This window comes from Furipterus horrens, unplaced genomic scaffold, assembly GCF_987537825.1.
Source record: "Furipterus horrens unplaced genomic scaffold, mFurHor1.1.pri manual_scaffold_10, whole genome shotgun sequence".
In the NCBI taxonomy this organism is placed as follows: Eukaryota; Metazoa; Chordata; class Mammalia; order Chiroptera; family Furipteridae; genus Furipterus; species Furipterus horrens.
Genome location: NW_028327180.1, coordinates 37,038,456 through 37,065,804, shown reverse-complemented (window position 1 = coordinate 37,065,804; position 27,349 = coordinate 37,038,456). Strand labels below are relative to the sequence as shown.

The 27,349-nt window shown below is 52.2% G+C and overlaps 3 protein-coding genes and 1 non-coding gene across 7 annotated transcripts in view; 1 reads left to right on the top strand and 3 right to left on the bottom strand.

Annotated features, from left to right (window-relative positions):
• ARID3A (AT-rich interaction domain 3A) overlaps positions 1-2,146 on the bottom strand; it is a 36,916-nt gene extending 34,770 nt beyond the window's left edge. The window contains exon 1 of one of the 3 annotated variants that reach the window (XM_090289124.1): positions 1,966-2,146. The gene's annotated coding sequence lies outside the window, so the exon portion shown is untranslated. Of the gene's footprint in view, positions 1-1,709; positions 1,825-1,853; positions 1,895-1,965 lie in introns of those variants that run through there. The other 2 variants (XM_090289125.1, XM_090289123.1) reach the window with 2 other exon arrangements.
• A 9,448-nt stretch (positions 2,147-11,594) lies between these two features.
• On the bottom strand, positions 11,595-14,792 carry KISS1R (KISS1 receptor). The gene is given in 6 exon segments (XM_090288471.1): positions 11,595-12,025; positions 12,028-12,313; positions 12,506-12,738; positions 12,982-13,117; positions 13,666-13,790; positions 14,536-14,792. Coding segments are annotated over 6 exon segments (1,122 nt in total). The 5' UTR covers positions 14,780-14,792; the 3' UTR covers positions 11,595-11,927.
• Positions 14,793-18,114: 3,322 nt separating this feature from the next.
• On the top strand, positions 18,115-26,652 carry R3HDM4 (R3H domain containing 4). Of its 2 annotated transcripts, none has more exons than XM_090289121.1 (8): positions 18,115-18,266; positions 22,376-22,530; positions 22,935-23,059; positions 23,484-23,607; positions 23,763-23,845; positions 24,284-24,369; positions 24,451-24,506; positions 25,601-26,652. In XM_090289121.1, exons 1-8 carry the CDS (start codon positions 18,184-18,186, stop codon positions 25,702-25,704), a joined length of 816 nt encoding a protein of 271 aa, XP_090145247.1. In that variant the 5' UTR covers positions 18,115-18,183; the 3' UTR covers positions 25,705-26,652. The 2 variants fall into 2 exon arrangements, with proteins under 2 accessions (XP_090145247.1, XP_090145246.1); XM_090289120.1 differs by having other exon boundaries at positions 23,760-23,845.
• A 536-nt stretch (positions 26,653-27,188) lies between these two features.
• On the bottom strand, positions 27,189-27,292 carry LOC149999548 (U6 spliceosomal RNA). The gene has a single exon (XR_016513784.1). It is a non-coding gene; the product is annotated as a U6 spliceosomal RNA (small nuclear RNA).
• Positions 27,293-27,349: the final 57 nt, after the last annotated feature.

Sequence of the window (27,349 nt, the reverse complement as noted above, 5' to 3'; positions counted from 1 at the left end):
TATGAAAAGTGGGAAGGGACACACCCTCAAAGGACCTCAGTATCCATCAAGGACAGGGGTCCCTGGCTACAAAGACCCTCTCAGAGGCCATAGTACTGGAGAATGACCAGTATAGCAAAGCAGCACCCAGCCCCCTTCTCCCCACTACTGATGATCATCCCCCACCAGCTTCAAGAAGTGCTGAGGGGACATTTTTCACCCAGTATTAGGGCCTACTGCCCCTCCCTCACCTTTTACAACTTCAAGACAAGCCCCCTCCGTGGAAACACTCCAGGCAATGTGTCCCACCTCTTTGGGGGGCATAAAGAAGAGGCTGGAGGAAGCTACTACGCCCCCACACACACTGCCCGTGCCTGGCCTGGTGGGTTTAATGACCCTTCCGGGTCACCCAGTGGGGGAGGGGAGCAAGGCAGGCCTCCACGCTGGGGCTGGAGGGGGCAGGTGGAAACCTGGAGCTGGAGGGGGCAGGTGGAAACCCGGGAGCCCCCTTGGACTGGGCTTAGGCCCCCTCAAGGCTGCCATTAACCCTTAACTGACAGAGCCCACCCCTCAGACCCCTCCCACCAAGAGCTCTTTGTCCTCAGCCCCTACTCTCATTTTATGACAACCCCATGGAAAAGACATTCCCAGACGGGGACCTGGCAGGGATGGGGGGGTGCTGGGTGGTCGTTAGGACCTGGCTGGGGGATTGAGGAGGGATAGGGCCACGCCCTCCCCCTAATGCCTCTGGGAGAGGTCACCCGCTCAGGCCTGGCCAGGGCCTTGCAAAACACAGTTATTTAAAGAGTTGTGCAAGGCTGGGGCCCGCGGGTGGCGAAAGGGGCCCCTCACTCCACAGAGGGAAGAGGAGGGGGAGGGTGGGGCAGCAAGCTGGGGAGGGGGCTAGGAGAGTGGGGAGGGGGCGGCCCGAGGAAGTGAGGAAAACAGTGAAGAAATAAGACAACAAAAACCCCAGTCCCTGTTTCAAACGCTTCTTGGAAAGCGGCCGATTTGCATGGGGCGGGGGTGGGGGGGAGCGCAAACCCTCAGTCCGGGCGACTAAAAAACGGAAGATAATTGACAAACGCGCAGCCCGGGGTCAGACACCAAACGTTGGAATTGACAAACGCGCTCTCCTAGCGCTTCCTGCGCCCGCTTTGTGTCTGGGGGGCACTGAATGGGGGAGGGGGCTTTCCCCGGGGATCCCCATCAGAGAGCCAGAGCCGGGGCCGGGGCCGAACCCACCCTCGAGTGAGGGCACCGAGGTGTCCTCTCCAGGGGGCCCTTTATGCCCGGAGACCGACACTTTATAAATAAACCTTCCAGGCAGGGTAGGGTCACCAGGGAATTGCCCTCCCAACTCGACGATCCCACTCCCCTCGGAGCTCCCGAATAAAACACAAGATTCCGGGGAGAAAAAAAAATGAACTAAGAACCCGGAGCGCAGCCCCCGCGCGCGCCTGGAGACCATTTCCTTCCGCTAGAGGGGGAGTGCATTAGAGACCCCCGATCCACCCTGCGCGCGCGCGCGCACACGGGCGCGCCCCTATGCAACACGGTAAGGGGTGAGGTCAACAAGGGGTGTAGGGAAAACCACCCCAACTCCGATCCTCCAGGATCGCCTTCTCGGAGCTGGACCACCACCCACGTTCCTGCCCAACCTTGGGGACCCCATCACCCCGGACTGAAACCCGCGACTTAAAAGGACAGCGCCCCCATCTCAGCCTCACCGCGCGGGGCCCGCTCCTCGGGCGCATGCCCCACGCCTGGCGTCCGGCCCTGCCCCGGCCGCGCCGCTGGCCTCCGGCCCGGGCCGCAAACTGCGAGCTGCTGGCTCCCGGCCGCCGCCGGGTTTGCGCCGCGCGCGGACTCACCTAGCCGCCAGCCCAGTCCGCGTCTACACCCCCATCCGACCGGATTGGTAAAAGTCTCCCTGCGCGCGGCCTCCCCCGCCCCTCCCCATCACCCCCCCATCGGCGCGCTCACCGCCTGGAAGACAAATCACCGGGTGACAAATCGCTCTCAGATGCAAATACCTCGCGGGTGATTCAGCGCCGCGGCCCGAGACGCGGGGAGGGGTCTCGCAAGGCCCCCTCCCCCTTCCCGGACGGCCCCTGGCCCTCCCCGCGCTTGGTCCGACCACGCACGACCAGCCTAGAGGTCTTGGGGAGGGAAGGGAGAGTGGACGGAAATTTTTGGGTCTCGGCCCCTTTAAAAAATAATACATAATAAAAGTAAGGGGAACACAGACGCCGGAGGCCCCGCCCCCTGCCTAGGGACTGTGGGCAAAGTGCGCACGGTCGCCGGGAGCGCACAGAGCGCCGAGGACGCTGGCTGAGTTAGGAGCGTCCGAGGTGAGGGGGAGGAAGAGTAAGCTGGGGTGACCGGAGCCGCGTCGGAGAGATCCTCCCCATCTAACCGAGCACCCGGGGAGTACCTACCAAGCTCGGAGATGTACTCTTGTCCCCTGAGCGTCTGGGTGCGAGTGACCCGCCCCCCCACCCTAGCCAAGCCTTGGTTTTCGTGTCTGTAAAATGGGGATTCGAAACCCGGGGAAGAAATGAGCTATAGTGACGAGAAATGAGACCAGGGCGGGGCCGGAGAGAGAAGCCGGAGCCCAGCCAGGGGCCGTCGCACGGTGGGGAGGAGCCCCGGAGGGGGAACGACTGCCCAGAGCGAAGCAAAGCGCCGGCTAATACGTATGGTGCGGCCGTGCGTGCTGGGTCAGGGTGGGGGAGATCGTCACGAAATCGAGACGATCCCTACCCCCTACCCCTACTTCCTTTTAAGAACTGACAACCCACCTAGGAGAAGATACTCCTCTTAGTAATAATTTAATATTTTTCATATTCTGAGTGTGCTCAGGTTCCTGGTCATGTGCCCAAGGCAAAGTTCAGCCTTCACATCTGTAGGTAGTGGAGCCTCTAAATGTCCCCATTTAGAAGAGCTGGAACCTGAGGCAGAGTAGGGTGGGGAAAGGTGGGATGGGGGTGTGGGCTGAGCCAGAGGGGGCTAATCGCAGGGGCCAGGCTTCAGCTCAGATAAGAGATAGTGAGATATTGGGGTCGGGTAGGGGCCACCTAGAGAGCCCCATTCTCAAGGGTGGGGCAGGGTCCCTCATCTTGAGTTTTGGGGTGGGGTCTTGCGCAGTCCATCGCCTCCCCTAAATACACAGCATTACCATCTTCTCGAGGTCATCCTTCCACGTCGTCGTCCCGTCCCCCAAATCGTAGGCCCACTGTGTGTGGTGTGGGGGTCGGAGTTCCAAGCCCAGGAGGGAAGTCCAGAGCCCAAGTCCTGCCGGCTCCTTGCAGGATTCCAGCCTCTAGCCCCAAGTCTGCCTGTAGTCTAAAGGCAGCAGGTGGCAGTGAAGTCTCAACCTTTTAGGCTTTTAAACACCCAGCCCCAGCTGTTGCCCCACCCCCACCCAGAGGTGCCTGGGGAGGGGGAATTTAGAGACCCAGGTGAGTCTCTCTCTCTCTCCCTCTCCCTCTCTCTCTCTCTCCCCCCCTCTCTCTTTACGCATTTTACTCTATCTAAACATAGGTATTTTAGTTATAAGATTAAGAAAATCATCACATTAAAATGGCGACATTTCTGAAAAATGGGTTCCCCATCTATCCCCAAAATAACTCCCCCAGTGCAGAGCTCCAGGAAGACAGCTCACAACCTTGGCTAATATGTGGTGCCCATGCAGAGAGAGGGCCTCGTGAAAGGCCAGGCCCCAGCTCAGTCTCCAAAGTGCAAGGAAGCCCCCTCCATACCCAGAAATAGCCAAACAGATCAGAATGAACCCCTGCCGCCCCCCAGGCGGGTGCATGGGTCTCCCTTTGCCTCGGTTCCCCCCTGTGGAATGGATCAATATTAATTCTTTCATCACACAGTAGTTTTGAAGACTACATTTCCCTCTGTTATAAAGGAAGTGGTCAGAGTGGGGCCTCCCCTGAAGGCAAGAAGGGTGCTGCCCTCTCCCCATTTTCCAGGAAAAAGCTGTAGTCCATATCAAGCTACATGTAGCTTCCCCAGAGGTGCCCTGCCCAGGAGGGTGAGGGACTGCAGGATTCCCAGCTGCCTGGGGTGAGGGGGTCCTATTTTTAGCCCAGGGAGGGACCGGGAAGTGATACACAGACTTGCTGGCTCTGCTACTGGTGGACACCAGGTCCAGGTTCCAGCTGGGTCCTGGCTGTGTGGTTTAGGTTAGTGCAGACACCCTCTGGTCTCTGTTTCTCAGGCTGGAAATGAGGTACAGCAACCCCAGTCTTATAAGGTTTCTTAGACCATCCTGTGGGGCCTCTGTGTGTTTTGGATAGCGCCCCCCCCCCAAAAAATACAGCCTCATCCTCAGCCTATCACTCAACCTGTTCTCCACTGAGGAAGGAGCAACCTCTTTAAAAATTCACCCAGATCTCAAATTGCTTCCCTTTCCACATTATTCATACTCAAACACATGTACTCCCACTTCTGGGCCTTTGCACTGGTCATTCCCTCTGCCTGGAGTGCCCTTCCCACATCACCCCCATGACCTGGGCCTTCTGATTCAGCTAGAGCTTCAGCTCCTTGCAGGGTCTTTCCCTGACCCCCTCCCAGTGTCAGGTGTGCCCCGTCACCTCATTACATCCCTCTGTTTTAATCTTCATCCAGGCACTTCTATTTAAAAAAACAGCTGTATTTATTGAAACTACTCAGCCTTGTCCACTGTTCTGTCTCCAGCCCTGAGGCTGAGACTGTCAAATAGTAGGTGCTCAATAAATATTGGTTGACTGAACGAATCCATGTTCCCTCTCTTCCTTTCACATCCTACACTGCTTCTGATCAGTCTGTCTATACAGAGGAGGAGGGCAAATTGAACTGTTCACCATACCTATATCTATATATCTACATATCTATCTACATATCTATCTATCTATCTATCTATCTATCTATCTATCTATCTAAGCCTGGAGTGGGGCTGTGGGGCCCCAACTACAAACCCCCGCCCCCTGACCTGCTGTCATTCACACCTGGCCTTAGGTTGCCTTGTCCGAATGAGGCAGGACCCACAAACGTGTAATTTTAACTTCTTTTAAAATAAGGAAAACCGAATATAATAATCAGGAATACACAGTAATGAATTCTGCCTAAATTATATTAGTCTTTATTTTTTTTAAGGTTCTATTTATTTATTTTTAGAGAAAGGGGAAGAGAGGGAGAAAGAGGGAGAGAAACATTGATGTGAGAGAAAAACATTAGTTGCCTCTTGCACACGCCCCCACTGGGACCCACCTGCAACCCAGGCATGTGCTCTAACCGGGAATCAAACTCAGGATCCCTCGACCTGCAGGACACTCAATCCCGTGAGCCACACCAATCAGAGCTATATTTGTCTTTATACCAACACAGCTGTAAAATGTAATTTAAAAAATGTTTTCATAAATGGGACCCACGAAACAAAAGTTCCTGAAACGGGAAATGAATAGTGTGCCTCTCTGCTTGACCCATTTTGCAGCGGGGGAACTTTCAGCGGGGGTTCCAGGTTGGTACGCATGAGCCACATTCTAGAGGTTGGAAACTGCTTTGTGGGATCAACCCAGGGAAGCTAGGAATTTCCATGGGGTGCGTGCACCATCTGCTGGGCACCTGCGGAGCTGCAGCCGCGGGGCAGGACCAGAGTCGTGGCACCGTGACTCCAGCCATAGGCAGCTAGGTGATGCTGTCTCACCTGAAAAACATTTTCCTGGGTCGGATGGGGAAACTGAGACCCGAGGAGTTTTTTCTCCTCTATAGTGCCTTCTGAATGTTCCAAGGTGGGGTTGCTAGATAAAATACAGTACTGGCAGTTAAATTTAAATATCATATGAACAACAAATAATTTTAGACATATCCCAAATATTGCACAGGAATTTTCTTTTTCATTTTTATCTGAAATTAAAATTAACCCTTTTCCCTACCCACCCAGACCCCTAGGGCTTATCCCTGTACTGTGGCCCTGGGGCCCATTGCCCCCCCCCATGGGTTGTACTGCCCTATGCCCAGCCCTGGCAGCCCAAAAGATTAGAAAAATAGTCACAATCATGAAATAATAAATTGAAAGCAATCTCCACATACCTCGGACAGTGTCCCTCCTTGCTGAGAAGCTTTCCATGGCTCCCATCAACCTGGGGAATGACCCAACTCATTCCTACTCTTGGCAAGATTTCCTCCTTCTCATCTCCCCCATCTCTCTGCCTATCCCCTAAAGTACATAGCAGTGCCATCTTCTCAGGGTCATTCCCGCAAGTTGCCCCCCAGATTGCAGGCCCACTGTCCAGGGGAGTCCCAAGCTCAGGAGACAGGTCCAGGGGAGCGGTCCCCACCCCAGGGCCCAAGTCCTGTCCACCCCTTTTAGGATCCCAGCCTCTAGCCCCACAGCTGCCTAGTCTAATGGAAGCAGTTGGCAGGGAGGCCTCCAACTTTAAGCTATTAAACACCCAGCCCACCCCACCCCAGAGGGAGGAGCCTGGGGAGGGGTAACTTAGAGACCCTGATAAGCTGGGGAGGGAAGCCACCCATAAAGGGCCAGGCCCCAGCTCAGTCTCCAAAGTGTGAGGAATCCCCCTCCACACCGAGAAAGAGCTACAGCTCAGAATGCACCCCTGCCCCACCCCAGGCAGGTGCATGTGCCTCCCTGTGTCTCAGTTTCCCCCTCTGTAGAATCCATCAGTGTTAATCCATTCCTCACACAGTAGGTTTTTTTAAAATTTATTTTTTATTATTTTTCTATTACAGTTGTCCCATTTTCCCCTCTTTGCTCTCCCCTGCTCCACCCACTTCCCCCTACACACAATAGTTTTGAGGACTACATTTCCCTCTGTTATAAGGGAAGGGGGCAGGGTGGGGGTCCCCTCCTCATTCCCCTCCAGCCCACCTGCCTCTAGCAATTTCTCAAATCCACCAGATACATCCTGCTTCAGAGCCTTTGCACTGGCTTGTGCCCTCCATCTGGTGTGCATTCTCCCACCTTTGAATTCAGTTAACCTCCTCCAGAAAGCCTTCCTGGACTCTTCCTCCCCATCAAGGTCAGGTTTCCAGTTATTCACAATGGGCACACATTTTTCCTTCATAACCCTTTTCACTGCTGTCACATTGCATCTCTCTTAGGTAGTTTGCCATTTACTGGCCCTCTTGCCCACTAGACAGGGGTTCCATACTAGTGGAGGCAGGGGCTGCTCATTGCTTCCGTTGGACCCCAGCCCCTACCACAGAGCCTGGCACACAGAAGGGTCTCTGAAAAGTGTCCAGCTGAATGGATGTGAAAATAAACGAAGAGCACACCATACAGTTTTAAAATTATTCCCCTTTCTGAATGTCCCTTGTAACCCTTTAACTTTTTTTACTTTTTGTTTTGAGATGATTGTAGATTCTAATGCAGAGAAAGCTCCCTCATGTCCTCACCAGCTTCCCCTACAAGTAACATTTTACGAAATTGTAGTACAATGTTGCAATCAGGATATCAACATTGATGCAATCCAGCCATCCTATTTGAGTTCCTCATTTTACTTGTACTAGTGTGTGTGTATTTTGTTTACTACAATTTTATCACCTGTGTAAGTTTGCGAATTCACCACCACAGTCCAGCGGCAGACCAGTCCATCAAAAAGACCCCTCATGTCACCCACTCACCTTTTTCTCCTCACCATCACCCTGACCACCTCTAATCTTCATTCCTGAAATTCTGCCACCTCCAGGATGTTAATAGCTGGAATCACACACCATGAACCTCTGGGGATAACCCTTCCCGCTCAATGTCATTCCCAAAGATCCATCCAAGATGTTGCTTGTATCTATAGTGTGTCCATAACTTTTTCCTCTTGAGCCATAGCTTAGGGAGTGGCTTGCCCATGGCCTGTTATCCCATAACCTGTTGAAGAACATCTAGTTGGTTTCAGTTTGGGGCTTTTGCAAATACAGCTGCTATGAATACATATATACAGGTTTTTTGCATGACAGAAGTTTTAGTTTCTCTGAGATAGATGCCCAAGAGTCCATCCCTCTTAAATTACACAGGGAAACAATTTTTGACATAATTCCTGTTAAGTTTGATTTTTCAGCTGTTTTAGACTTAAATAGGCATGCTGATTTCAAAACTACAGTTAGTTTTTTTTTCTATCACTTGAAGTTCTTTCTGTACAGCTTATCTTAATGCGACCACATTAGGCTGGATGGAGCCTGGATTGAGGGAAGCACTAGTGCTCTTCTATTGGCTGAGAGCAAACCTTCCTCAAGTGGGGAGGGGTGGAGAACGACCTTGGAGACCAGCGACAGGTTCATACTTGTCTAGGCTATTCAGTTACACATGAGACGGCGTGGTGAGAGGTTGTGTGCTGCTCTATATAATGAATTATATTCCAAAGTGTGAGTTCTTGCCTGTGTACAAGGAGTTAGCAGAATTTATTTTTTTATTTACATACGTACTTATTTCCTTTCCTTCAGATCATGTCTGCCTCTGCTATTTCTCATTGTAAGTGCCTCAACAACCCTGATTCATTTTGTTATATCTGTGGCAGTTTCACCATTCCCAAAGAACAAACATCAGCGCATTTTTCAGGCAAGCCTATTTTGCATATTTTAAAGTAAAACTTGGTGATCAAGATAAGTCTTGGGCTCATCACAAGGTGTGCAAGCAGTGTGTCGAGAGTTTTCGGATGTGGGCGAAGGGAACACGTGATAAATTGCCATTTAGTATACCTATGGTTTGGCGAGAGCCCAGAGATCATTCAAGTGACTGTTACTTTTGTATAGTGAAAACGTCAGGATATAACAAGAAAAATAAATGTAAAACAGAGTATCCTAGTTTACCATCAGCTATATGCCCAGTGCCTCATCCAGCTGAAATCCCAGTGCCAGTTTTCAGTGAACTACCCTCTTTCGAAAAACAGGAATATGGTGAAGAACTAAGTGACAGCAACGATGAAGATTTTGAAATTGAAGATGACTCAGTTCGTAAGGGATTTGATCAGCATGAGTTGAATTATTTGGCTCAAGATTTCAGACTTTCCAAAGAGGCTTCAGAGCATCAAGACTGCATGAGAAAAACTTGCTTGAAAAAGGAGCGAAGGTATCCCACTTTCGATCAAGGGAAAGTGCATTTCAGCAGTACTTTTGAAGTGATGGTGGCTTTGTGTATTGCCATGACATACATGGTTTAATGGAGGAATTGGGAATTCCAATCTATAACACAACTGAATGGCGACTGTTCATCGATAGCTCAAAGCGGAGCTTGAAGTGTGCCCTCCTCCACAATGGCAATTTATTTGGTGCAGTCCCAGTTGGGAATTACGTTTGTTTTCATGAAGAATATGAAGATATAAAGAGTCATTGATCTGCTGCAATATCACAAGCACAGTTGGATCATCTGTGTTGACCTTAAAATGGTCTGCTTCCTTCTTGGTCAGTGTCCCTGTTTTCTGTGTATGTGTATGTGGGACAGCAGAGCTCATGAGAAGCATTGACCTCCAAGATCTGACCTCAAACCTGGTGATCCAAACATTCTACATGAGCCACTTTATATTCCCACCTCTGCACATAAAACTGGTTCTCATGAAGCAATTTGTTAAAGCTTTGCCAACTGAAGGAGACTGTTTCAAGTATCTCATTTTGGCATTTCCTAGCCTGTCGTTTGAAAAGATAAAATACCTTAATATGTATGCTTGGTAGCAGAACTTTACTACTTGTACACAATTTGATTGATTTACAGTAACAATATGTAGCCTTTATATAAATAAAATAACTCTAAATAAACAGTCTATTCAGGTAATTTTTTATTTATTTTCCTTTGTATGCACATTTTGTATGATTTTTGGGACAAAAGGAGGGTATCCTGTACTTTAAAATGTTGACCTGATAGAGAAAAACTGGGGTCATTTTTGGATTCAGATGCCAAAAGTTAGTGAAAAAGAAGTGTCAGATCTAACTCAATGAAAATTCTGTTCCCCAGTGTTATTATTATCTTTTAATCCTCACCTGAGGGTTGATTTTAGAGAGGAAGGGAGAGAGACAAAGAGAGAAATATCGATGTGAGAGAGAAACATCAATCGGCCACCTCCTGTATACACACCTACCAGGGATCAAACCCACAACCTAGGTATCTGCCCTGACCAAAAGTCAACCCCACAACATTTTGGTGCACAAGATGCTGCTTCAACCAACTGAGCCACCCAGCGAAGGCCCTCTTAAATTATTTTTTAAATATTTTTTTTTCCAGATAAATCCTGCCACTCTCACATACTTCTTTTTTTAAAAAAAGTTATTTTATTTATTTGTCTTTAGAGAGAGGGGAAGGGAAGGAGAAAGAGAGGGAGAGAAACACCAATATGTGGTTGCTTCCCTCACATCCCCAACTAGAAACCTGGCCAGCAACCCAAGCATGTGCCCTGACTGGGAATTGAACCAGTGACCTTTATGGTTCACAGGCCAGCACTCAATCCACTGAGCCACACTCACCAGGGCTCATACTTCCTTTTTTAATCCCTATAACTCATCTGTTTATTCATTCCACAAATACTTATTCAGCCTTACTGTGCACTGGGCCCTGGGGGCACCTGAAAGATGAAGTAAGACATGCACCCAGAAGGTACAGTACAAGGATGTCAGAGCTGTGATAGGAAGCCAGATGGGGTGCCTGACCCAGCCTGGAGGGACCTGGGGGGGCTTCCCAGAAGAGGAGGCAGCTGACCTGAGACTTGATGGGTGAGAGGGTACACCTGGCACAACAGAGGGAACTGCATGTGTAAAGGCCCAGATGCAAGAAGAATGGCAGCAGTTCAGGGAGCCACAGGGAGATAGTGATTTGGGGAAGTTGGCAGAGAAGCAGGAGGTGGGCAAGGCCCATGAGGAAAATTAATTTCACCTTCACATCTAGCCCAGTCTGGAGGCTGAGTCTTGAAGACCAGAACAAATAAGTTTTAGGCCAATGTCAAAATAGCATAGTATTCCAGCCTCTTGGTCTCACATTAATATCTCCACAAATCTGGGTTGTTTGGAGAGCCATGTCCCCAAATAACCTAGGAGGACTGGGGCCCTCCAAGATGTGGGCTGCTCTCCTTCACTGCAACGAAGTCTTCAGCCCTGCAGGGCTGTTGGGGAGACTGCACTACACTCCCCAGCAGGCACATGCAGCCCCACCCACCTCCGGAGTGTTCACCACCACCCCTTTGTGGAATCTGGGTAGTACTCTGATAGCTCTATGTGGAAACGTGACATTTTGGGATTTCTGAGCCCAGGCCTCAGGAGGTGTGTAGTTTTTGTCTCAGTAGTTTCTGCCAAGGAATGTCTGATTTTCCTGACCACCATACAGGGAGAAAGCCCAATGGCACTTGGAGGAGCATTCAGACACTGGCCACTAGAGCAAAGCCTTCTCCTAACTAACGTCCTGGTCCGGCTAACACCACATGGTCACGGCACCGCCAGACTGAGTCCTATCAACCCACAGAATAGTAAGATAATAAATGGCTGCTATTCTAAGACCTCTGTTTGGGCTGGTTTGTTATACAGGGATCAATCCTGCATTTTGCACAGCAGCTCTGTGCATTGTGCGCCAGCTGACATGCCCACCAGGTAGCAACAATAACAGCCTGTTCCACCAATTTAAAGATGCGTAACATACTCATATTTTAATATCACTGACAATAGGATGAATCTTACAATCGTACAATCAACCATGAGGCAGTGTATAAAAATGTCTATTGAATCTATTCATGCTTCCTGGAAAGTTTCAGAGGGTGCCAGCATCAAAGCATCTTCAGTTTCAGGAAATGTAAAAATAATCATTACAATAGCAAGAGCAGCAAACATCACAGCCAGTTTGTACCAGACGTTATAAGAGAACAAAACATCTTCACTAAGATTATCTTGGACAAAAATGAAGATATTAAGAACAGAATAATGGCAGCTGATGTTCAAGCAACGCCTGTTTCCGAGGGGCCGACCTCCATTTACCCCACCAGAGTCAGCTGCTTCACGCTGCTCCCGGGCTTCAGCGTCCTGGGGGCGTGGTCCGAGGGTCCCGGCCGCGGGGGACGCTGTGGGCGCGGGGAGCGCAGGAGCAGACTCCGCGCAAGGCCTGACGGAAATTTGAGCCCAGGAACGCGTAGAGCAACGGGTTCAGGGCTGAGTTGCTGTAGGACATACAGTGCGCCCAGATTTTGAGCGCGTAAGCTGCATAGCTGCGCGGGTGCCAGGAGCCAGACGGGCCCAGCGCCTGCAGCACCAGGAACAGCTGGATGGGGCCCCAGCAGGTAGCGAAGAGCAGAACCACAGCCGCCACCAGCCTTGACACCCTGGCCCGCACAGCCTCCGCTCTTTCCGCCAGCAACTGCCCCTTGGTGGGGGGTGGGGGGTGGGGGGGGTGGAAGAAGGACAGGCTATGGGAAACCCTCTCAGAGCTCCCCTTCTTGGTCCCCGCAGATCCCTCCACTGGGTCACCCCCTTAGATTCCTCTAGATGTGCTTCCCCCCAGCTGTGTCTACCACCATCCCAACCTGGCCGCGCCCCCACCCACCCAGCGGCGCACCTGCAGGGTGCAATCGGCAGACGCCGGTAGCACTGCGGCCCGACCCAGGTGGCGAAGCATGGCTCCGTAGCAGGCACAGGTGGCGACCAGCGGCAGCAGGTAGAGTGCCAGCAGGTTGTAGAGCGCAAAGGCACGCTCTAGGGCGCGGCTGGGAAAGGCCTCGCTGCAGTAGGTGGGCGGCCCCAGAGAGAGACGGTGCAAGGCGAGCACTGGAGCCGACACGACCGCGGAGCCTGCAACACAAGCGCAGTTGAAGACCTTGCGGGAAGAGAGGGGGACGAGCGGCAGGACGGGCCCAGAGCCCTGGTCTCTCAGGTGCCTCCCCAGTCTGCGCGCTCAGCCTTTCTTCGCACTGAGGGCTATTGTGTCCATTTCTCAGGTGTGCAATCCGGGCCCAGAGAGGGGCGGTGAGTAGGAGGCCACCCAGGGCACAAGGACTTGTCCCCCCACCCTGTGTGCCCCAGAGCTCCACTCACCCACCCAGATGCACAGGCTGACAAACAGCGCCAGGCGGGGCGTGCGGCGGTGCAGGGCACGGAGAGGGAACACCGTCACATACCAACGGTCCACGCTCATGGCAGTCAGGGTGGCGCACGTGGCCTGCACTGAGACCTGGGAGTGCCAAGGGCTGGGTATATGCCCCTTTTCCCTCGACATTGGAGACCTGCCTTGTCTGTGCCCACATTTCAGGTTCCCCCCTCCCCACACACAAGTCCAACCACTCAGGCACACACAGAGCATGTTCTGGGAGGGTCCTCGGATGCCACAAAATTGATGGGGCAGGAGAGGAGTAATACTACACAGGACCCCAGAATGGAGGGGGTTTGATGGGACCACTGGGAGGTATGCTGAGACTCAGAGGCTGAGACAGGGAGAGGCAGAGCCATCCTAGGGACAGGCAGGGTAAAAACCAGGATCGCCTGTGCTCATCCCTGAATCCCAGTGCCTATCTGTATCCCTCCCCATTGCCTGGGTCCTCTGCCCCACACCACCTGGATCAGGCTACACCTCCTGCTAGCCCCACCTCCCAAGTTCTATCCCCACCCCCACCTGCTAGGTCTGGGCCCTATCTTCCCCTACCCCACCCCGGGGTCCAGCTCACCCATATCCAGACCACATCCCATGGTTCCCCAGCTTCTCTCTTCCAATCCCAAGCTCACCTGCTGAATGTAGTTGACAAACTTGCACATGAAGTCACCCAGCACCCAGGCGGGCAGCGGGTAGAGCACGGCAGTGAAAGGCACACAGCACAACAGGAATGTCACGTCAGTGGCTGCCAGGTTGGCTGCAGGCAGATAATGTGCGAGTGCTGGATGTGGGACCCCATACTTCTGGCCCAGCTCCCTGGCACCCTTTTTTGTCTGAGTAACCAGTAGGACATCTCCAGAAGGCTCACTACAGACATCTTCCAGTCTCCTCCTTTTACATTTCAAACCTCCTCCTACACAGGCTTCATAACTATTCAAGCTTCAATGGGTTCTGCTCACCCCATAGGTCTGGGAGATCCTGAGCAGACACCCCTGCCCTTCTGAGCCTCAGTTTACTCATCTGCAAACTGGAGACAGTGGTGCCCCTCCAACACCTACCATAGAATGGAGAACACTGACTGAGCACTCACTTGTGTGATAGGCCACCTCATCACACAAGTGTGCAAACTGAGCCACTCTGGCAGAGATTGCAAACTGGGAGCTGGCAGGACAAGCAGTTCCTCCCCTCCACTGCTTTTATTCATTGGATACCGTGACAGTGACATAAGAACTACATTTAAATCGGACATCTACCCAGAGTGTCAGGGGCGAGCTCTCCAAGCCACACTCTCCAACCTCCTTTTTAACTACTGCAGCCAGGGCCAGTCCCCATGAACCCTCCAATGCCAGAGTTTGCAACTTCCAGCCTAAGGTCCAGGAACAACAGGAAAAGGACTGGGGACCTGCAGGGGAGAGACTCCTCTCTAGGAGGGCCCCGTGGCACTGCTAAGGGGGCAGCCTTCGGAATGGCAGGCAGGCACAGCACAGTGCCTGGGTGCTCACCTATGTAGAAGTTGGTCACTGTGCGCATCTGCTTGTGGCGACAGATGATGAAAATGACGAGCAAGTTCCCTGTCAGGCCAAGCAGCAACAGCACACTGAAGAAGAGGGGCACGAGCCAGGCATCCACGGGCCACATCGCAGGGGCCACGCCATCAGAGGTGTTGGCGCCACAGCCTGGACAGCCCGATGCATTGGCCAGCTCCCACCAAGACATGTTGGACCCAGACTTGGCCAAGGCGTGCATGGCTTTGCGTCCCTCTTCCTAATGATTGCCCTCCGAATTGCTCCTGGGGATCGCCTTGGAGACCCTCTTCCTGGCTTCCTCCCAGGGATGCACTTGCGGAGCCTGAGAAGGGTCTAGGCTGGAAGCCACGGGATTTGGAGGGCTGCTCTGCTGGCCTCAGCTGCGCCTTTGCTCGCGCAGCTGTCGCCTAGCATTTATACCTGATTCCCCCCTTGTCCCCTCCTTTCTGCCTCTCCTGCAACTGCTTGCCACTCCTTCCCCTGTCTGTGCCCCGTCTGTCCACCCACACAGCAACCTTCTCTCCCATTCTCTCCTCCCACTGAATGGTCAGGGTGAGAACACTGGAGGTGATGGACTGGAGGAAGGGTTGGGACGGAGCTGGGGTGTGGTAGGCTTCGTGGAAACTGCTGTGGAAGGACCTACATTGACCAGGGGATACAGACTCACCGCCACTGCCCACTCCCCCACCCTCAGTCTGGCAGTTAAAAGATGCCTGTTCTTTCCCTGATGAGTGTGGCTCAGTTGGTTGGGCATTGTTCCTTGAAGCAAAATGTCAAGGGTTGACTCCCAGTCAGGGCACGTGCCTGGGTTGCAGGTTCTGTCCTCCCTCAGTCGGGGCACATGCGGGAGGCAACCAATTGATGTTTCTCTCCTGCATTAATGTTTCTCACCCTCTCTTTCTCCTTCCCTTCCCCTCTCCCTAAAAATAAATAAATAAAATCTTAAAAAAAGAATAATAGGGCATGTACACACCTGTGCTGTTGGTGGCAGGTACCAGGTGGTGGGCAGTTTACAAAGGATACCATTGATCCTGAAAACCCACACCTAGAAATGGACCTCCAGAGACTAGCCCATGAAGCACACAACAATATACTGGGATGGTCGCCATTGTGGAGTACTATGCAGCAGAGAAAAATTCTACTATTTGTATAAAAAGACTAAAACAATCCTGGTGGGTGTGGCTCAGTGGATTGAGTGTTGGCCTGTGAACCCAAAGGCCAATGGTTTGACTTCCAGTTAGGGGACATGTCTCAGTTGGGCGCCAGGTCCCCAGTTGGGGATGTATGAGAGGCAACCCATTGATGTATCTCTCACAGGTCGATGTTTCTCTCCCTCTCTTCCCTCTCTCTAAAAATAAATAAATAAAACATTTTTAAAAAAGACTAAAACAAGGAGGGAAGAAACAAATAGATACGAATGGACATCAAAGCACTCTCCAGGGGTAAATACAAAGAGCCAGGAGGAGGGGGACATTTCCCTGTTCATCCGTTTTATAACTTCAAAGTTATTCTTAACAAATCTGAATAAAAATCAGAGCAGGAAGAAAAATCCATGTGGGGTGGTAATGAGAAACAGGTTAGGGTGAGGAGATCCTTGGTCACCAGGTAGAAGTAGAGGAACTGTTTTGGGGAGACTGCTGAGTTGAATGGACCAGGGGGAGGACACAGCAAGTGGCTGGACCTTCGAGGTGGGGGCTCTGGGGAGCAACAGCAGCTTACCAACAGGCAGAGGGTCAGGAAGGAAGTGAAGAAGATGCAGTCCAAGTCTATGTTCCTTGGAAGTAAGGACCCATTAGGTCAAGGCCCAGGCTGCATACTGTAGAATTGGCACCTCATGGGCCAGAGCAGGAGAGCAAACTTTCAAGACTCCCAGAGGCCCCTCCTCACCTCTCTTCTCTCCTGATGTGTATCACCATTGATTTCTTTTGCATCTCAGGACATTTATCTACAGCATGAGTTCTTTGGGATTTTTAAAAATTTAAGATTTAATTTATTTTTAGAGAAAAGGGAAGGGAGAGAGAAAGACAGGAAGAGAAACATCCATCAGTTGCCTCTCACACGCTCCCAGCTGGGGGACCTGGCCCACAACACAGTCTTGTGGCCTGACTGGGAATAGAACCCGGGAAATTTTTGGTTTCCAAGCCAATGCTCAATCCACTGAGCCAGGGTGGGATCTTTTAATTGCTCTTCCTTTTTTCTCTTCCCCCGACTTTGTTACTTATTTATTAAAATAATTGTGTGGTTTTTTTAAAAGATTTTATTTATTTATTTTTAGAGAGAGGGGAAGGGAGATAGAGAGGGAGAGAAACATCAATGTATGGTTGCCTCTCACGCTCCCCCAACTGGGGACCTGGCCTGCAACCCAGGCATGTGTCCTGGCTGGGAATCAAACCTGTGACCCTTTGGTTCACAGGCCAGTGCTCAATTCACTGAGCCACACCAGCTAGGGCAAAATAATTGGGTTATTGGTCCTGTACAATTTGCACTCGACTGGATCTGGCTGGTTGCATCCCTGTGGTATAGGTTCTCACTTTCCTTGTAGTGAGATTCTAAATTCTAAAGAAGGTTTAATTCTGTGCTCTAATCCCTCCTATGGCTCCCCACTGCCCTCAGGACCAAAATCAGACCTGTTATCACAGGGCCACCAGGCTCAGGGGTCTGCCCCCTCCCCTCCACCTCTATTCACCCTGCTCCCCACTCATCTCCCTGCTCTGGCCACTCTGGATGTTGTTGGCTGTTCCCTCTGCCTGGCACACTACTTCAGCTTTTGCATCTCGCGAGTCCCCTGCTCAGAGGCTCCTTTTTCCCACCCTGTTGAGAGAGAGAGGGGTCTGTCTTAGTCACTGCTGGGTCCACAGGGACCAGAAGCAGCCCCATGCAATTGGAGGCATCTATTAAATGAATAAATCATAAAAGGAAAAAGAGGCGGGGGCTGACGTCCTCATCTTTTTTAAAGATTTTATTTATTTATTTCTCGAGAGAAGGGAAGGGAGGGAAAAAGAGAGAGAGAGAGAGAGAGAGAGAGAAACATCAATGCGTGGTTGCTTCTCGGAGGACCCGACCAATTCCCTGATCGGGAATCGAACCCGTGAGCTTTTGGTTCGCAGGCCGGCCCTCAATCCACTGAGCAACACCAGCCAGAAACTGACGTCCTAATTTTAGAGATGAGTAAACTGAGGCACCCAGCTGGTGCTCCAGGGGCGACACTTTAATGAACGACTGGGAGGGGGCTGGTGGAAGCTTTAAAGGCCCGTGGGTGCTGAGGGGAGGAGGAATATGGGTCATTTCATCCTTCCACTGCCTCAGAAAAGGACGGCCCCTTCTCTCCCCGTTACCCGGGCCTTAGTTTCCCATTCCCCAGGGCTGGGTGCTCCGCTGTGCGCGTAGCCGAGGTTTATGGCCGCCGTCCACCCCACCCCAACCTCAGTTTCTCCTTAGGTTCCTCGAAGGCTGGGTGACCCCTCTAACCACAGCCAGGGGTCTAGCCTCCTCCTTGGCGGCTGTCCCCGCCCCAAGCGGCCAGCCTCCAAGATCCGCCCCGACCCGCCTCTGGTCGTCCGTCACTTCCTGCCCAGTCCAGAGAACGGCTTGCCAGCTGGCGGCGGCGATAGCGACCTTTGAGGCATGGTCGCGCTGGAGAACCCCGAGGGTTGCTCAGAGGAGGCGGCGGCGACAGCAGGGGTCGTTCCGGGCAGGCGACAGACGCTGTGAGCGCTGTGGGGCGGGCGGGCCGCGCCCTCTCCATCGGGACTCTGGGGTCCCCTCCCTCAATCCCCTCCCCAGCTGCAGCCCCAGGCCTGCCCCGCCCCTTTTCCTGAGTGACACCCTCTAGACGCGGGTAGGAGTGAGGGGCTTATTGTTACCCCATGTTTAGCCGGAGAGATCCCATTCCTGACACACCTGGGTATTTGCTGGGTTGGAGGGGCGCACCTCGATTGTGGGTTTAGGGACCCCGGGGGCCCTGGAGTCTTGGTACTGAACTGTCTGGGGGTTCTATGCGCCTGTTACCCCTCCGGTGAAGCGGCCTCTGTGTGGTGTCCCCCGGGCTTTTATTCACAAGCAGGGAGTGTTCCTTTCCCTAGGCTGGGAAGTCACTCCACAGCTAGGGCTGGATCCCTGATTGAGTTACCAAACCCCCTCCTGAGTGCACAGGGCTGTGGTTTATCTCTGGCTACATACCCAGATCAACGGGAGTTGGGGGGATGAGGGTGTCTTCAAACCCGGGCAACCGGAGCCTGTCTGTCATAGGATGGAGGCTGGAAGCAGGTGGAGAGACCCCATATGGGTGTAGACCCCCCAATATGAGTGTGGATCTCTTGGGTCGCAGAATCTCTTTGAATCCTGGTGTTGCAGAAACCTGTGTGGTCCACCCTTCTGTGCCTCAGTTTCCCCACTTGTAAAATGAGATAATAACAGTGGCCTTTTCTCAGAGTGGCTGGGGATCAGTGACCCTGTGCCCCCTGTGCCACCTAGCACTGGAGTATCCACTCTTTAATTATCTTAAACATCTTTATTATTATTTTTAAAGGATTTGTAATTTCATTATTTTTATTATTATGATACTTATTATTACTTTATTGTTATTTATTTATTATAAAGATTTTATTTATTTAGAGGGAAAGGTAGGGAGAAAATGAGGGAAAGAAACATTGATGTGAGAGAAACATGGATTCATTGCCTCTCCCATGTGCTCCCACCAGGGACCAACCCCACAACCCACGAATGTGCCCTGATCAGGAATTGAACTGCAACCTTTTGTTTCACAGGATGACGCCCAACCAGCTGAGCGACACTGTCCAGGGCTGTTGTAACTTATTATTACCTAATGTTATTATCTCCTTTGGGCATTTACCATAGGCTCTGCTGGTCTCTATAGATATGGGTATGTACCAGAAAGAGGGACAATACCTCTTTTAAGAGGCCTTACCCACCCAAAGTGGGTATTTACCTGCCTAATGTATTCCTTTCACCCAAATAGGGGCCCCCCACCTCTGAGTTTTGGGGAGGCAGCCACTGCTGGATGGGGGACTCAGTTGTCTCCACCCAGTCTGAGTCACCTCTGCCCTGAGCCCTCTTAGTTTCCTGCTAGGGAAGTAGGTTCCTCTCTTGCCTGTTCCTGGGGGAGGGGACAGGTCAGAGAAGGTGATTTTTGCTCAGTGCAGCGGGTGTCAAAATTCCCGATTTCAGGGAGCAGAATTGGGGGCAATGGTGTGTGGTCCCTTCAGATCCAATTTGACTTAGCATCTATCCACTGTTCACACATTTCCTGAGGACTGAGTGTCCAGGAAGCCTCAGGGGCCCTGCCTGGGTCCTCAGTTTCCCAATCTGTAAAGTGGTCTCTGAGTGGCATGGGGAGCAGATGAACTTGCCTGTGGATGTGTAAACAAACAGCTATTGAACACCTGCTGTGGGCCTGATGTTGGGGACACAGGAGAGACCAACACAACCTCTTCACACAGGAAGATGAGGATTAAGGAGTAAACACATACTCAGATTAGCTGATTTTGGGTGTCAGCTGGTGAAACAGGCAAACTGGGTTGATTGGGCGAGTGGGGGCGGGGCAATTTCCAGGGAGGTGACCTCTGAGCAGATGCCGGAAAGAGCTGAGAAAGGGTGCTCCAGGCAGAGGACTCAGCACATGCAAAGATCCTGAGGTGGACCATTTGTGGCTAGTTTGAGGCACATGAAAGAACCATGTGGTGAGAGCAGAGGAAGCCCTCAGGAAAGAGATGGGGTCAGGCATTGATGCTTTGCCGTGTACAGATGTTTTATATAAAGTTTATACCGATATCCAATACCCCTCTCCCAGACTTCATTACAAATCTTACTTGCTAGGTATTGTGCCCTGCTCCCTTTATGCCCTGTCCTCTCTCTGTCTTGAGGGGGAGGAGTCTAGGCCACATGTTTCTCCTGCTGGAATCTGATTGAAGTCAACAAACTTGAATTGACTGTGTACTCATTTTCCAGTGCTCAGTTGAGCACTTGAGGCCCACAAGAGGGTAATAAGTTCCCTGAATGCCTAAGGGACTAGGCATAGACCATGTGGTCTGGGTACAGGACAGGCAGGGCCTCAAACTCCAGGTCAAGGGAGGGCTGGTCCTTGCCCTGATGGTGCTGGGGAGCCATGGGTGGTAGTGGAGCAGTGGAGGGACCAGTTGGGTCTCAGCTACGTGGGCTTTGGTCTGGACAGATTTCTGTGGACCCATGAATAAAATAAGAGACTTCCTTCTGTTGGGCAGGGTCTCTTCAGACTCAGGTTCAAATCTTAGCTCTGCTCCTACTCTGGAGGTGACAAGAAGCCCCATTTCTCAGAGCCCCATGCCCTGAGGGCTGGAGCTCTCTCACCGAGTCTTGCCCTCCTCTGATGTCCTCTGACAGCTCTCCCCGGATGTGGCTTCTGTTATCAGCCCAACCAGGCTTCCATCCTGGACTCTGTCCAGCTGCTGGAGTAGAGACATAGGCACTGGAGCCCCAAGGAGGCCATGGGTGAATCTGGGGCTTGGGGTGGGGTGCTTGGGCCTCCAGGAGGCAACTCTCAGGTCGGATCCTGTGCTGACTTAATATGTGAATGCTCAACCCAGGGATATTGCTATGATCATTGGTGTGGTTGAGGGGATGAGCTCTCCATCACAGGAGGAGACCAAGCAGATGGGGGCTGAGTTGCCAGGGGAGGTTGCCTGTCCCAGCTTCTCTTGGTTTTGAGTGTCCTTTCCCAGACTCACAAGTATCCACAGGGATTTTCCAGGACATCTGATCCAAAAGTTTTTTTTTTTTTGAGCACTTACTATGTGCCAGGCATAGCTGTGAGTACTGAGTGGAAGTTATGACCTAGTGGGAGAGGTGAGCAGTCATGAGTGGAATAGAATGTATGGTGATCAGAAAGCCAAAGCAGTAAGGTATTAAACAGAAGAGGTTGTGGTTTCACTGAGGAGGTTTCAACAGAAGCCAAAAGGAAGTGAGCCAGTGACCCATTCGGTGTCTACAGGATTGTGCACCAGGCAGAGGGCACAGCCAGTGCAAAGGCCCAGAGGTGGGACTGTGCCTGTTTACTAGAGGAGCAGCAGGAGATGACTGGAGTAGAGTGAATGAGGGAGGGAATTAGGACACGAGGAGGGGAATATCGGCACCCCACACCCTTTAAGAGCCAGAATTCACCATCGCCCCACAGGATTGAGTTTCTGAGCCTGACAGGGACCATTCTGTGGGCTATGTGAGTCTGGCAGGGACTGTCCTATGGTTTGGGATTTTCAGAGGCTGACCAGGAAGACCCAGCAACTTCTCTTTGCCAGGAAGTTTCCATCTAAGAACCCCCTGCTGCTCCCCTGCACCTGGCCTGTGAGTCCCCAGCAGGAGGCTTGGTGTTACTGCTAATCCATCTCCACAGTTAATGCCATTTGCTCTGAGGAGGGCAGATTAACCTGGGGGGAGGCACTCCAGCCCCTTCCCTGGTCCTGGCAGCTGGGCTTAGGTGAATCATGCCTTTGAGAAATTCCCAGAGGATAGTGTTGTTCAAATCCAGTACACTCTGGGCCTCATCTGCTTGCAGCTAAAATCTTTTCTCAGCCACCCACCCAATGTATGAATTCAGGCAACTGTCGCTTCTCTGAGCCTCAGTTTACTAATCTGTCATCACAATTATGCCTGCCTTTCGGGTAATGTGAAGATGAAATTTTAATGGTCTAGGGCTACACACATGGCAGAGGGTGAGCGCCCTGTTGCTGAGGGAAACCAAGCAAGTGATGGCTATGGTAGAATGGCAGTGGATTTGGCTTGTCTTGGCCCTGAGGACTGCCCCACCCCCACCCCCTGCCCACAGGCACCTTTCAGGATGCTTGCCCACTCTAGCTGGCTCCCAGGTGAAGAGGTTCTCAGCTTCCAAGCGGAAGCAGCACTTCATCAATCAGGCTGTGCGGAACTCAGACCTTGTGCCCAAAGCCAAGGGGCGGAAGAGCCTCCAGCGCTTGGAAAACAGTGAGTGAGCAGGGGTCGGGGCACCTCCTGGTGGTTCCTAGGCCTCAAATGAGAATGGTGTTCATACTGAAATTATCTGTTATCCTTACCATGAGCCTGGCCCTGAGCCAGGCAATGCTGGAGGTGGGTCAAAGGGAGCTTTGGGCATTGGAGCTTGGGCTTTAAAGGGTGTGTGTAGGAGTTCAACAAGGCAGGAATAGGTAGGAGGAGTTCTGGAGGCAGGATGGTTTCTATGCCTTCTGGGAAAGACAGTTGGAGTGTGGAGGTGGGGAGGCTGGTACGAGCCAGAGAGTAAAGACCATAAATATAGAGGAGGGGGAGGAAAGATGTTCTGCCAGTATTCATGGAGCCTGGGGGACCCCAAACGCCACACCCCAGCCCAGAGACCATCTGTTTCCATCTAGCCCAGTACCTTCTGACCCTGTTGGAGACAGACGGGGGCACACTTGGTCCGGAGGATGGGGACCTCGCACCCCCCGCAGCACCTGGCATCTTTGCGGAGGCCTGCAACAATGAGACCTATGTAGAGGTGGGGCCCCTTACCCCCTCTTTTGCTCCATCTGCTCCAGCAACACTGGCTTCTGTGTTTCTGTCCTGGTTCCCAGTACCAGGCATTGCCTATGCCTCCGCCAGGAGTACCGACACACCTCTGGTTCCATAATAGATGCCCCTTCAATCTCCTTCATGGTACCCAGACAAGACCAGAACCCCACCCCATCCCAGAACCTCCTAGCACCCATGGTTCATCTGCTCATACATATAGATACCCCTCCCCAGACAAGTGGGTCCTCAGGTGCCCCATGAACTCCTGGGCAAAGGCGTCCGCAAGGAGTATTTCCATGCACTTTGTGACCGACCACCTGTGTACCTGTGTACATTGGCCAGATGGGGAAATTGAGGCCCAGAAACGTATCATCATTAGCTCAGGGCCTGCCTGCCTACCTCTGTTCCAGGTCTGGAATGACTTCATGAACCGCTCTGGGGAGGAGCAGGAGCGGGTCCTCCAATACCTGGAGGATGAGGGCAAGAGCAAGGCACGGAGGAGGGGACCTAGCCGGGGGGAGGACCGGAGGAGAGGTGCGACCTGCATGGGGTGGGCAGGGGTCCAGACATGTGAATTGGGGGCTGGCCTAATATGTAGGGTGGGACTGGGAGCAGGTCCGGGGAGCCTGGCAGGAGTGGGCAGGCAATTTGCTTTAGCTGCTGCCCCAAGCCTTGTATTCTTGCAGAAGACCCCGCCTACACCCCCGGAGAGTGCTTCCAGCGCATCAGTCGGCGTCTCCGAGCAGTTCTCAAGCGGAGTCGCATCCCCATGGTGAGTACCAGGCTAGGCCTGTCTTTCCCCATGTGCCTGTCTCAACTTTTCAATTGGGAGTGGCGTAAAGGGACACCAGTTACCTAATGTGCATACTGTGGTGGAGACAGGGCAGGATATACACCAGTGTGAACAGAATGCAGGACCCAGGGCTGGTCAAGGGCTCTCCTTGAAGGTGGGAGGATCGGGGGCAGTGAAGGCGTGCCCTGCAGGATGTGTAGGAGTTCGTCAGGGAGAAGGTGCAGGCATTCAAAAGTATGGAGATTTCTAAGTGCCTGGAATTCATGGAACCAGTTAAGTATCATCATGTTGCCAGTCAGAGGCCACATTTAGACCCAAGGCTTTGAACTCCAGAGGCTGTCCTGGGCATGGGGGCGCCTAGACAGTCCGGCCAAGATCCCAAAGTTGGTCTGACCCCTGGGCCTATCTCTCCGGCAGGAAATGCTGGAGACCTGGGAGGAGCGGCTGCTGAGGTTCTTCTCCGTGTCCCCCCAGGCTGTGTATACAGCCATGCTGGACAACAGGTGACTGGTGGGGGCAGGCACAGCAAGCTCCCCTGATGGCTGGTTCCAGCCCCTGGCCACTCATCACTTATTCCTCCACAGCTTCGAGAGGCTCCTACTCCACGCTGTCTGCCAGTACATGGACCTCATCTCAGCCAGTAAGTGCCTGGCAACCCGGGGACCCACCCAGTGAGCCATTTCTGCCCAAGGAAACCAAGCCTACATGGGGTTTGCTTATTCAGTGGGAGGTTTCTGGGAGAGTGGGTGGGGTGGGGGATAGCTGCAGCAAAGTGTTGGTAGTGGGATGCCATGTTAATTCATCAGAGGTTCCTGTGTGATGCTGTGTACACAGCCTCCTGTCCATCTACAACTTCAATGCCAGGGGTTAAAAGGACTTATGTGGGGGTGATGAAGCTGAGCCTTGAAGTCCCCCAATATAAGATGAGGGGGCCTCAGTGTCTTCAGGGTCCTCATTTAGCCATAGCCTCCTCCACTGTGCCATGGATGATTTCTGGCAAATGCCCCCCCCCCCCGGAGCCTGTGTCCCCACTTACAAAGGGGTGTGGTTTCAGGACACAGCCCTAAAGGGAGGGTGCTTGCAGGCCATTGCTGGTCCTGGGCACTCCACTGGGTCCTCATTCCCCACACCTGTCTTTCTTCCTGTCTCTCCATTTCCTACCGAGAGTTGCTGAGGAGACAGTTCCCATGGCAACCCTAGGATGGCTCATCCCTCAGTGGGAGAGCAGTGAGCAGCCCTCACCCTTGCCTTTGTTCCCATAGAGTCAGGATGGAGGGGCTTGGGGCGGGTGGTGCTTCTCTGCTGGAGTCTAGCTGTTGCCCGAACACAGAGGAGGAGGGGCCCTGGCCAGATGGGGATCAGGGGAGAGGGAACACCTGGGCAGAAGCCACCAGGTGGGACTGAGCTTCAGAGTCATCCCTAGGGCAGGGAGAAAAGCAGACCAGGAAGGAGGCAGGATACTTGTTCAGGGCTATGAATATCCCCTTGGCTTCTGGCCTATGTGTCTTCTCAGGGTGTCTGTCTGAACATGGGATAAGGAACAGAAAGGATTAAATGGGTTGCAGTTAGGGGTTCTCATAGAGTTGTAGCTGTTCTTATGAGCCCATCATGGTCAGCCAGACCCCAAGTGCCAGCTTGCTATGACCTCCAGCAGGGAAGAGCCAAGGGCATGGCACTTATGTGTGCCACGACTCTTGCATTTTTCATTTTTGCCCCACTTGTCACCTCTTACAGGTGCCAACCTGGAGGGCAAGAGGCAGATGAAGGTCAGCAATCGGCACCTGGATTTCCTTCCCCCTGGGCTGCTCCTGTCCGCTTACTTGGAGCAACACAGCTGATGCCAGCCCATCTATCCCCTACTCCCATTAAGACTTCCCCTACCACCCACTAAAATGTTTGTTATTTTTAGAATTTGTCCTGGGAAATGTGCTCTCCCCTATGAGGTGGCACTCTCACCCTGGCTCCATCCCATCCCAGCTCTTCCAGGTAAATGCTGGCAGCTGAAGCTGCCCCAGCCTATGCCAGGCCCATAGCTTCCCGCTCTGGGACTTGCATTTGGGTGGAGAGACATAGCTTCTTCACTTCCATAGCCTCTTCACTTTGGTCAGCTTTTTCAGTGCAGTCTGAAGCTTAAACAAGGAAGAAGAGGCTAGATTTTTTGTAAAAATTATTTTTAATGAATTTGGCATGATGTTATGTAGATTTTTAAATTTCCTGTTTGGGAAGAAAAGCCAAATATTTGCCCCAACTGATAAATCAGGAGCTTTGTTCTAGTCTCTGCTTGACTTCCCTCCCAATTTTTTGGCTAGAATTGGGGGGGTCTCTGGGGTGCTGCCACTCACCCTGGGAGCATTACCTGTTGTGTGTGTGTGTGTATGCATGCCGATGTCCTGCAACCCAGGACAGCAGCTGTGTCTTAAAGGCTGGTTTTACCTTCTTTTTGGAATGTGGTTTCCTTCCCTGGTGTCTCTTGGTGACTCTTGGGGCCCTGCCTGCTCTACAACCCCTCCCCCCAATTTTTCTCCCTTCTTTATCCTGGGAGTCCAGGACTTCCAGCCAAAAGCTTTTGCCCTCTCACTAACACATTCCCCTATCCATGTCTCTTCACCTCCCCCCTCCCCAGCCTGACTCTGGCCTGTTGCTTTGGGATGGCCTCGTGCTAGTCACCCTGACCTGAGCCATAAGAGTAGGGCTGAGGAAATCCCTCCCCTTACTCCCGTGTGTTTGGCTAGTTGTGCTTTGGGAAAAGTGGAGAATTCAATAAATTTCTGGTGCTCTGGTCTCCAGATGTGGAGTTTTCTTTTGGGGCAGGGCTGGGGCATGATAGGTGTTCAGGATGCACTTGGGTCCTGGTCACTGAAGGATGTGGACCTGGAGGAGGGCCTTCACACTGAGTGACACCCAAAGGGTGAGGCAGATGATAGGGAGACTGCTGGGAGCATCTGGCGTTGGCTTTGCTGTCCTGGCCCCTGCTGGGTGCCCAGGGTTAAACCTTAGCTCTCTCACTTCTCAGTTGCAGGACCTCCAAAAAGTCACTCGTGTTAAGTTCCTGGGGCAGCTGCACAAAACACTGCATACTGCAGTAAAATAACCCACACTTAGGCTGAAAACAATAGGGGTTTATTGTCTCCCAGTTATGAAGGCCAGAAGTCCAACCTCAAAAGTGTCCCAAGGCCTTGCTTCCCACCTCTCGCAGCTAGTAATGGCTCTGGTGTCCCTTAGCTCCACCTTCCTGAGGGCGGAGTTAATTATGGGGAATGCTGCCGAGAAGCCCTTGACTCAAGAAATCACCTTCTCTTCCAGCCCACCGATATCAGAAAGGCAAAATGTGGAACACTTGGCGAGTTTACGTGTCATCCTTGCGCAGGTGCCATGCTAATCTTTTTATCATCCCATTTCTGACTGACGTGCTACAACAAGGGGCATAAGATAAGGAGCCGACACTGGAGCTATTTACAGTTTATAAATAATTTCACTAAGGAT